Source organism: Myotis davidii, unplaced genomic scaffold, assembly GCF_000327345.1.
Source record: "Myotis davidii unplaced genomic scaffold, ASM32734v1 scaffold1395, whole genome shotgun sequence".
Taxonomy (NCBI): domain Eukaryota; kingdom Metazoa; phylum Chordata; class Mammalia; order Chiroptera; family Vespertilionidae; genus Myotis; species Myotis davidii.
In genome coordinates this window covers 210,826-221,345 of record NW_006288604.1, presented here as the reverse complement: position 1 = coordinate 221,345, position 10,520 = coordinate 210,826, and the positions used below count along the sequence as shown (strand labels likewise).

At 59.5% G+C, this 10,520-nt stretch overlaps 2 protein-coding genes across 2 annotated transcripts in view; both read left to right on the top strand.

Annotated features, from left to right (window-relative positions):
- Positions 1-10,520, top strand: part of TMEM18 (transmembrane protein 18) — a 21,660-nt gene that overhangs the window by 1,403 nt on the left and 9,737 nt on the right. The window contains exons 2-4 of the mRNA XM_006779386.2: positions 233-287; positions 775-868; positions 951-2,322. Coding sequence (XP_006779449.2) covers positions 233-287; positions 775-868; positions 951-1,046 — 245 coding nt within the window. The 3' untranslated portion in view covers positions 1,047-2,322. The remainder of the gene's footprint in view (positions 1-232; positions 288-774; positions 869-950; positions 2,323-10,520) is intronic.
- LOC102751790 (60S ribosomal protein L32) lies at positions 8,527-8,904 on the top strand. Its single transcript, XM_015561789.1, has one exon. The coding sequence runs from the start codon at positions 8,527-8,529 to the stop codon at positions 8,902-8,904; it is 378 nt and encodes a 125-aa protein (XP_015417275.1).

Below are 10,520 nucleotides of genomic sequence, written 5' to 3'. Positions count from 1 at the left end.
GTTTCACCGAGACGTGGAGACTGACGTTGTGGGCCTGGTTTCCTTTCGGTCAAAGGGTGTGTCCTGACGTCTCAGTTTTATCATTGTTACCTGATGTTACATCTAAAGGAGAAATTCCATTTCCCCTCGAACTCTTGCTGTCTTGTGTTTACACTGAGCATGCGTCTGTAGAGGGTGTTTCCACAATGACTACTGGTCAGTCACGCAGGTTCTAACACGGCTTCTCTTGCAGTCACCTTGGTCTACTGTGCTGAGTACATCAATGAAGTGGCCGCCATGAACTGGAGGTGAGCCGGTCGGGGCAGGTCGCTGTCCGGCTTCTGCTTTTTGGAACGAGCACCTGCATGCAGCACAGCAGCCTCCGCTCGGACAGGTTTAGGCTGGGAAGCGCTCCTCACACATTCCTCTGGCAGTGCCAGCTGAAAACTGGGTGCTGCTGGCCATGACCTCGAGGGGGAGAGAGGTCGGGGCTTTTGAAAGTGATGTTAGCGGCAGAGTAAGGAAGTGGCCTGATGGAATTGGTGCGCGTGGGCCGAGTGGAGAGCACGCTGCAGCCTCTCCCCCCTCCCGGGACCATGTCCAGTGTCGGGGCCTCAGCTCCGCCTCCACCAGATGTCAGGGTCTGACCATGTAGGACCCGAGGGCCGGTGCCGTCATCAGGGTGGGTTCTGCCTTCGTGACCTGAGGCCTCCAGAAGCCTCACACTAAGTAGAGAACGTCATTTAAAACATTGTTTCGCTACGCTAAGTGATTTTTAAATTTTTCTTGAAACAGGTCATTTTCAAAATACCAGTATTTCGATTCGAGGGGGATGTTCATTTCACTAGTGTTTTCGGCGCCGCTGCTCCTCAACGCCATGATCATCGTGGTGCGTACTTACACCTGCTGCGTCCTCGCTTTCCCTTTGTACGTGTTCCCAGTGTGAACGCTCTCCAAACTCCTGCTTTCAGATCCTGTGGGTCCGGAAGACGCTGACTGTGATGGCCGACCTCAAGGCCCTGCAGCAGAAGGTGAAGGAGCGGAGGAAGAGGAGGAAGGAGGAGTAGTGGCGCAGCGGCCGCAGCGTTCCTGGAGCTGTCCCGTCGCCGTCTTGAGAACTAAGTGCTGGCGTGGCAGGCCCGTCCCAGCAGCCACCGTCGTTTGTAAAGATGGTTTTCACCGCGACCCTGTTTTGTCTGCAGCTAATTTTGCTCAGGTTGTCTCTGCCGGTCGGTTATGTGACCTGGGTTCCTGCAGGATTACGATGTGTAATAATAATCCCCCCAAGTCATAGCGTCCAGGGTGTTACCTCGGTCATCAGTGACCGGACACACAGTGACAGGTGGGTCACGCGGCTCCGGCACGAAGCCCCAGGTGGTGGACGGAGCTGGGCCTTTCTGGAGCCGGCTCTCGGAGGAGTCACGTCGCGGGCTGGGAGCTGGTCCAGCCGAGTTGAAAGTCCCTGTCGCCACAGTGCAGTGCTGGTGGGACGAAGGCACCGGCTGGTGGGCCGGGTTCTCCTCCACAGGCCGCTGCCCGGCTTTCTCCACCGGCAGAGAGTAGCGAGGCCACGGCCACAGCTGAGGCCCCGGGGTCTTCGGGGCCTTGGAGGTCAGCACAGTGGCCCTGCACGGACCGGACACTTGGGTCCTCACAAGCCCCTGGTATGAAGCTAAGTGTCCACACGTCTCAGCCCCTCTCCACACGCTCCGGGGGGTAAGGCCCCCGCGGTGCCGTCAGCCGCTGAGCGCCTGGGTGATTATTGACAGCAGGTGCCCCTTCAGAACAGTGTCGCTCACGTCACAAACCAGCGGATTTGAAATAAAAAACCAACACAGCAGCCGCCCACGCTGTAGAACACACTCTCCCGTGTGTTCAAAACAAACACCCGCGGGCTGTGTCCTGGACTGGAGCCTCCAGTTACACTGAACAGATAGCACTGAGCTAAGCAGTTCCCAGCGTGTCCGAGTGGTGTTAACTCCATACAAAACGGTCAGGCTGATTCTCACGCCTGGGCACCGTCACGTGTCACCGCTTCCCCAGGTCCCCTGGTTCGCTCCCAGCGCGGTGCGGCCCCAGGCGTGTGACACTGGTCACTGGCGGGGTGGGCGTCCTCCATCAGCCCCCAGATGACCTGACCCAAATGACAGCAGTGCCGGGGCAGAAACCGGGAACTTGAACGGGACCCCGAAGCGAGGTCCTGACAGGACGCTACGTCTCAGCATCCTGGACCCTCCCCGCGAGGCCGGGCCCTGGGAACCCCAGGCTCTGTCCTGGGACGAAGCAGAACAGGCTCCTTCGCTGCTCCTTTTGGTTTGATTCCCGGCCAGGGCACAGGCCTGGGTCTCGGGCTCAATCCCTAGTGGGGGGCGTCCCTCCTTCTCTGAAATCAATAAAGATACATTTTAAAAAAGAACTCAGTGTATACTTGGCATGTAATATAAAGATTCATAACTTTGGAATATATTTAGTAGACATTGGTGGAACTTTGTCTCTAATTTCCTTTAGCATAACATTCAGCCTCTGTTCACACGGCACTTGCCTTTAGTGGAGCTGATGATCGGCTAGAGTTGGGCTGGTGACCAGGGACCAGGGGGAGGGACTAAGATTCCTGGTGCCTCGGGCCTTTCCTGGTCCCAGGGTTTCATCAGGGGCGAGGAGAGCCAGGTGGGAGAGGGGCTGCAAAGGGTCCTGCCCTCTCCGTCCCGTGATTCCCTGTCTACGGGCTCCAACAGGAAGCAGAACAGGCAGGGAGGTGGCGGGCCCTGTGCTGCTTGTAACTGCGATCAGAGGAGGGCGTCCTGGCTCCATCGCCATCTGTTCTGGTAGAAGCAGGAGTTTGAGGAGGGCCCCAGAACACGGGCTGTTTCTCGCGGCTCCAGCAAATGAAAGAAACACGTCTGTTGTAGGAATCCCGTCCTCGGGCACAGACCCACCCACCTCAGGCTCAGAGGCCAGACTCAAGTTTTCACAACAGCGACCAGTGAGCTGCGTAATGGGCAAAGCTAAAGAAAAAACTTATGTCATTTGGGGTTTTCCCAAGATTCAACTTCAAAAAATAAGGTGAAGGCTGGTGGGGGTCTTTGTGTCCCAATATCCCCGCTAAGAAAACCCCAGTTTCCAGGAAATGGACGGTAGGTGGCGCCCAAACTGCAGTTTCCAGCCACGTGCACGTCCAGCTGGTTTGGTTTTCACTCTCTTCAGACCTTTCCTGGCAGCATCCCCACCCTGAGGAGGCCCTGCTGTCCGAGGCCCCACCAGCCTCCCCGCCTGGTGGCCGCCCCTCCGGGAAGAGGGCTGGGACCTGCCCTGTGACGGCTCCGGGTCCCAAACCAGCGGCCCCTCCTCCCCAACGTTACGATGGCATCTTAAGGCGTTTTGTTATCATTTTGCATGAAATCCCTGTAAGGCCTGCAAAGCCCTTCCTTCCACTTGTAGAAAAGCCATCTCACAACCCAGAGCTGGGGAGACATGGCTGCAAGGCCGGAGGGGGTTCAGGTCCGCGGGCGCCCCCCTTTCCCCCCCACCTCCCGGCTCCCATGTGAGTCCCGAGTGCAAGCCCTTGGACGGCCCCACAGGCCTCGGGGTGGGAGAGACACATGCGATTTCATTAACTTCACATTAACATTGGTTATTTCAACTCTAATTTTCAGCTCATGCTAAATACAGGTCCTTTGCTGGGGCAGGTGTGGGGTGAGGTGAGGGTCTCCCATGGCAACGGGCGACTCGGATAAGCAGGCAAGTGTCTTCCCCTGAGAACATGGGCTCACCTCCAAGTACCAGGTGCGGGATGCAGCCCCCCAGGTACCAGGTGAGGGATGCAGCCCCCTGGGTACCAGGTGCGGGATGCAGCCCCCCAGGTACCAGGTGTGGGATACAGTCCCCCCGGGTACCAGGTGAAGGATGCAGCCACCCAGGTACCAGGTGAGAGATGCCACCCCCCAGGTACCAGGTGCGGGATACAGTCCCCCCGGGTACCAGGTGCGGGATGCAGCCCCCCAGGTACCAGGTGAGGGATGCAGCCCCCGGGTACCAGGTGCGGGATGCAGCCCCTCGGGTACCAGGTGCGGGATACAGTCCCCTGGGTACCAGGTGAGGGATGCAGCCCCCCGGGTACCAGGTGAGGGATGCAGCCCCCCGGGTACCAGGTGAGGGATGCAGCCCCCCGGGTACCAGGTGCGGGATGCAGCCCCCCGGGTACCAGGTGAGGGATGCAGCCCCCCGGGTACCAGGTGCGGGATGCAGCCCCCCGGGTACCAGGTGAGGGATGCAGCCCCCCGGGTACCAGGTGCGGGATGCAGCCCCCCGGGTACCAGGTGAGGGATGCAGCCCCCCGGGTACCAGGTGCGGGATGCAGCCCCCCGGGTACCAGGTGAGGGATGCAGCCCCCCGGGTACCAGGTGCGGGATGCAGCCCCCCGGGTACCAGGTGAGGGATGCAGCCCCCCGGGTACCAGGTGCGGGATGCAGCCCCCCGGGTACCAGGTGAGGGATGCAGCCCCCCGGGTACCAGGTGCGGGATGCAGCCCCCCGGGTACCAGGTGAGGGATGCAGCCCCCCGGGTACCAGGTGCGGGATGCAGCCCCCCGGGTACCAGGTGAGGGATGCAGCCCCCCGGGTACCAGGTGCGGGATGCAGCCCCCCGGGTACCAGGTGAGGGATGCAGCCCCCCGGGTACCAGGTGCGGGATGCAGCCCCCCGGGTACCAGGTGAGGGATGCAGCCCCCCGGGTACCAGGTGCGGGATGCAGCCCCCCGGGTACCAGGTGAGGGATGCAGCCCCCCGGGTACCAGGTGCGGGATGCAGCCCCCCGGGTACCAGGTGAGGGATGCAGCCCCCCGGGTACCAGGTGCGGGATGCAGCCCCCCGGGTACCAGGTGAGGGATGCAGCCCCCCGGGTACCAGGTGCGGGATGCAGCCCCCCGGGTACCAGGTGAGGGATGCAGCCCCCCGGGTACCAGGTGCGGGATCAGTCCCCCCAGGTACCAGGTGAGGGATGCAGCCCCCAGGTACCAGGTGCGGGATACAGTCCCCTCGGGTACCAGGTGCGGGATGCAGCCCCCAGGTACCAGGTGCGGGATACAGTCCCCCCGGGTACCAGGTGCGGGATGCAGCCCCCCGGGTACCAGGTGCGGGATCCAGCCCCCAGGTACTAGGTGAGGGATGCAGCCTCACAGAGAATGCAGCAGCAGCCGTTGCATCTGGAGTCCGTCTCCCGCCTGGTCCCCTGGCCCCCCAGCCCCACCGAGAGGAGCATGGAGACATGACATCAGCCTCTGACGGGCGAGCTCCTCACTCAAAAGAAAGCAAACCCACTCCCTCTGTCACGTCGCTTTAAAGCCGCGGCGGCCAAGCAGCCCGAGCATCCAGCATGTGGCACTGATCTAGGCTCTGACAGCTCCATCGCTGGCCCTGCCTCACTGGCAGCGTCTGACGACGCCCACCCCTCTGTGCAAATACGTGGACCCGTTCCAGACTCACTCCCAGGTCCTGGCCCAGAGACGCGTTGCCGCACGCCGAGCACCAGGCGCTCCGAGGACTTACTGTGCTGAGTTCCGGTTTGGGGCCGCACAGGCCCGAGGATGGAGAGCTGTAGCAAAGGGATTCCGTAGACCCAGCGAGGAAGCCGTCCGTGCTGGTCCATAGCCGGTGCCTGAAGTCCCAGGTGTCCTGGGAGCCTGCGGGGCGGAGCCGTCATCAACCGCGAGCATGGACACCGTCCAGGCTGCTGCCCTCCCCCAGCTGCAGCCCAGCGTCAGCTCCGGCTTCCGGGCGGGGTCCTGGCTGCCCTTCGCCTGTGGAGTCTCGTGGACCGTCACCGAGGAAGCTCCAAGCGGCCTCCCTCCCCGTCCCCAGCCTGGGGGCAGGGAACACACCCTCAGCGCTCAGTCCCCATTCACGCTGCCAGCTGTCACTGCTCCTGTGACCAGCATCGGCCTGTGGTCAGAAGCCTGAGCCTGGGGGTCTGCACCGGGGCACCCCGGAGGGCAGGCCCTGCAGCCCCCTGGGGACCAGGAGGAGTCGAGCGGGACTGCGGCTGCTGGGACATCCGGGGCCAGTGACATGGCTGCAGCCAAGGACGTCTTACTTGGCACCTCCTTGCCTCCCCCGAACCAACACCCATGGGAGTGCTGGCCCCTGACCAGTCACCAAGGCAGCCCTCCCTCCCGCCTCCCCCTGACCCCGAGCCCTGGGTTGCTGTGGACAGCATTGGGCTCTGGGTGCCAGGCAGCCAGGTCCCTCAGGCCTACAGCAGCGAAGGGTCATTTTGGTCACGTGAGGTTCGCAGGTCACGGTGGCTTCTCCACATCGTCATCGTCCCCATTCCTGGTCCCAGCCGGCCTGAGCCTGGCTTCCACCCACACAGAGGGAAGACCGTCTCCCATGCCCGGGACGCCCCTGGGCTGTCCCAAAACAGGCAGCACACCTGCTCCCACCACAGGGCGCCTGTCCCGCCTGGGACAGAGCCAGGGCAGCGGGCCCTGCAGCACCCTCCAGGCAGTGTGGGCACCGCCACAGCCTGTGGCCCGTCCTCATGACTCTGCAGGGTGTGGGTGGATGGGATGGGGCAAGACGGGCCGGACACGCCTGGAGCCAACCTCCCGCGGTCCGTCCCCTGCTGGCTGCGCCTGGGGCCTGAAGGGTGTCTGTGGAGTGAGCAGGGTCCCTCTGGAAGGTGGGGTCCCTCGGACTGGCCTGTGGGGATCGGGACGAAACTAGCTCCCCGACATCGCCTGAGGGGTCCTGGAATGCAAGAGGGTGATTCTCAGGTGACACACCCTGGAATAGGGCTCCCCCCTCTCTGGTTCCAGAGTGTATCACCCGAGAACCGCCGCTGCAAGTCACTGCAGCTCGGCAGCTCCTGCATTGAGCATCTGCTCCCTGGTGGTCAGTGCGTGTCATAGCTACCGGTCAGACGGTCAGACGGTAGCTTAGCCTTTTATAAATATAGATATAGATTAGATATAGATATATAGATAGATGATATAGATATAGATGATATAGATATAGATGATATAGATATAGATATAGATATAGATATAGATATAGATATAGATATGCACAGCCCATGGACATGGGCAGTGGGGGGCAGAAAGACCTGGGGGTGGGGCATGGGTGGGTAAGGGCTGGGTGGAGGGGGATGGGGGGATGATCCTGTGCCCTACACTGTACACTCACAGGGTGCACTAGCAAACGCAGGGGCGTGAGGGGGGGGGCGGTTCTCTTTCCACGAAGACAGATGTGCTTGGCCCAGAGCCCACGTTAGCAACTGCGAATGACAGCCGTATTGATTGCCGGCCGCGCGGTTTCTGAGAGCTGAGATGGCACCCGAGGTATGCGTGCCTCCAATTGACTGCAGGTGTGCTGTGCTTAGCGCATTAAAGATGCATTTCAGAGTCATTTCCAAAAGATTACCTCATTGATGTGGGCGAAAGGTTGCCAGGAAGTGCGGGCTGCGGGGGCCGGGCCCACCCGACGCTCAGGCCTCACCTGTGGCCTGTGCAGCCCCCCGAGGCGGCCCAGCTGGAATTTTGGTAAGAACATCTCTTAGCGCATCTGTAACCCCTATTTGCTGGCCCCAGGTCAGCTGCAATCCCCCTTTTAAAGATGATTTTTGCCATATTCACACGAGCAAAGATGCCGCAGTTGCAGTCCATCAGTCTGTGTGTGAGACGCACAGGCGTTCTCTTCCCTCGCTGTGCTCTGCACACGGAGAAGAACATCCCGAGTACTTACGTCTGAACTAGGTTTTGGTGTTTCTCAGGGTTACATACGCGGGCGCCCGGGAAATGCCCCTTCCTTCGCAGTTAACTCTTAGGAGGCTCCAGGAGCCTGGGCAGGTAGCTCAGGAAAGAGCAATTACTCTAAGAGACCACCAAGTCCTCTCTGTGGACATCAGCTCCCACACGTACAGGCTGCAGCTCAGAGCTGTCTTATGAGTATAAACGTCTTCATGTTTCATAATTAGGAATAAAGCAAGTTCCTTCAGGATTGAAGCCTTCACATTGTGCATCGCTCATGGCCAGTGGGACCTGCTTTGCACAGACGCCTGCAAGCCTCGGGCCTCAGGCCTCAGGAGTCGCTCTGTGGTACGTCTACTGTGGAATACGACGCTGCTGTAAAAAAGAAAGATCTCTGACCATTGCAACAGCACGGAGGGACCTGGAGAGCATCATGCTGAGAGAAATAAGCCAGTGGGAGAAAGACAAGTATCACATGACCTCACTCATATGTGGAACCTAATGAACAAAATAAACTGATGAACAAAACAGATCCAGAGGCATAGAAGCATCAAACAGACTGTTGACCCTCAGAGGGAAGGCAGGGAGGGCGGGTGGGAAGAGATCAACCCATGAACTTGTGTGCGTATATGCATCACCCACAGACACAGACACTGGGGTGGTGAGGGCCTGGTGGGGAGCGGGCTGGAGAGGTTAACGGGGTAGAAGGAGGACGAATGCAATCCTTCCAACAATAAAGATTTAAAACAAAAGCTCTCTTCCTGGGCGCTGCCTACGGAGGTGGCAGCCATCTCCTACTTGGCACCATGGCTGCCCTCAGACCCCTCGTGAAACCCAAGATTGTCAAAAAGAGGACCCAGTCAGACCGATGTGTCAAGACTAAGCAGAACTGGCGGGAACCCAGAGGCACTGACAATAGGGGGCGTAGAAGACCCAGGGGCCAGATCCTGATGCCCAACGCTGGTTATGGAGCAACAAGCAAACAGCACAGGCTGCCCAGTGGCTCCCAGAGGCGTCTGGTCCCTAACGTCAAGGAGCTTGAAGCGCTGCTGACGTGCAGTCTCTCTGTGCTGACTGCTCACAGCGTCTCCCCGAAGACCCGCAAAGCCACTGGGGGTGGGGGGAGCAGCCCAGCTGCCATCAGACCACCAACCCCAACGCCAGGCTGCGCAGCGAGAGAGTGACCAGGCAGACTGTGCGCACAGTGTATTCGTGGTAATAAAACCGTACAATTCTGAAAAATAAAGAAGTCGCCCTGACTTTCTGAGCAGTGGTTTCTCAATTGTGACGTTAACTGCAAAGCAAGGCATTGAACCGGCTGCCCTTGGTTGTAAGAGCCCATGGGACGGCCCACAGGTCTCGGCCAGGGGGCCTGGGTTGCTCTGCACACGGACCCGTGTTCTCCCCGACAGACAGAGGGAGGCTCTGCCAGGGACAGGCAGCCAGTGTGTGTGCGGGAGGGGGAAGGGGGGCGGGGGGCCAGCAAGTAAGAAACCGCAAGAAAAGACGGGGCGGGCGGGGGTGAAAATCCAGTGCTCGGAGCAGTTTTCCCCAAGTCGCCATGGAAACGGCAGATCCCCATCAGCTCATTTTAGGGACTTACCTCAAGTATCGTGAGTGTCAATCATGCTTTGACGTGTGAGGACGAAGGAACCAAGCTGGTCACCCCAGTGCTCCCCCGAGGAAAGGCTGTCGCCAACTGAGTCCGGGCGCGGCACCTGCTGGGTGTCTCCTGGGCACGGCCTCCGCTTCTCTGAATCGGGCTGAAGAGAATTTAAACTCGTTATACAAACCACACACGGAAGTAAACGCCCATCCAGCCGACCACGGAACAGACAGGTGGACGGTCACTCGTCCCCAGCCGTGCGGAATGCGGTCAGATGGCCGTGCCCAGTGCAGCCGCCGAGCCCGCAGGCACGGCCCCGCTGCCCCATCGCTGCCGCGGGCCCCAAGGCCCAGGACACGTTTCCTTAAGGCGACGGCCCCCAGTTCCGAGACCTTTAATTAATTGTTTATTTGATAATCCTCACCCGAGGATATTTTTCCATTGATTTTTAGAGAGAGTGGAAGAGAGAGGGGCAGACAGAAACACCAATGTGCGAGGGACACCTGGATTGTTTGCCTCCTGCACGCGCCCGACCAGGGCCCAGGCAGGGGAGGAGCCTGCAACTGAGGTTCGTGCCCTTGACCAGAATTGAACCCGGGACCTTTGGTCCGCAGACTGATGCTCTACCCACTGAGCACACCGGCCGGGGATCCTTCAAGGCTTTTTAATGTGTGTTTTCAAATCTAAAGGCCGTTCTTCCTTCAGTGTCTGAGCATTGGGGTCGGATGGACAGAATGGGAGCTGGAACCTTCCGTTTCGAGTCAGCTCAGATTTGAAAACGCATTATTTATCAGAGTCATTACAATATGTCTTATTGGGTTACAGCCATTTGACCTTTACAGACGAGTTGATTCATTTCTGTATAAATGAATCAGCCACAACTCAGGATTCATCTTATTACGTAACTTTGTTAAAGAATCAACTCATTTCCCCTCCTCTCGTCTCTAGTTTTTGTCTGAAACATGGAAATGAGCAATGGCGAAGTTCAGGACCAGAATGTGACTTCCATGCGTCATAGACGCCCCTCCCGATCCAACCCGGACGACATGAGCAGAGGGCACGGAGGAAACGCCGACTGAATCCTTGTCGTCGCCGCGGACACGCACAGGCCTCCAGACCCGAAGGGCTAGTGGCTGTGGCCACGGGCGCTCACAGGCGAGAGGCAAGTTCGCCGTGGTCACGGCTCAGCTGCTG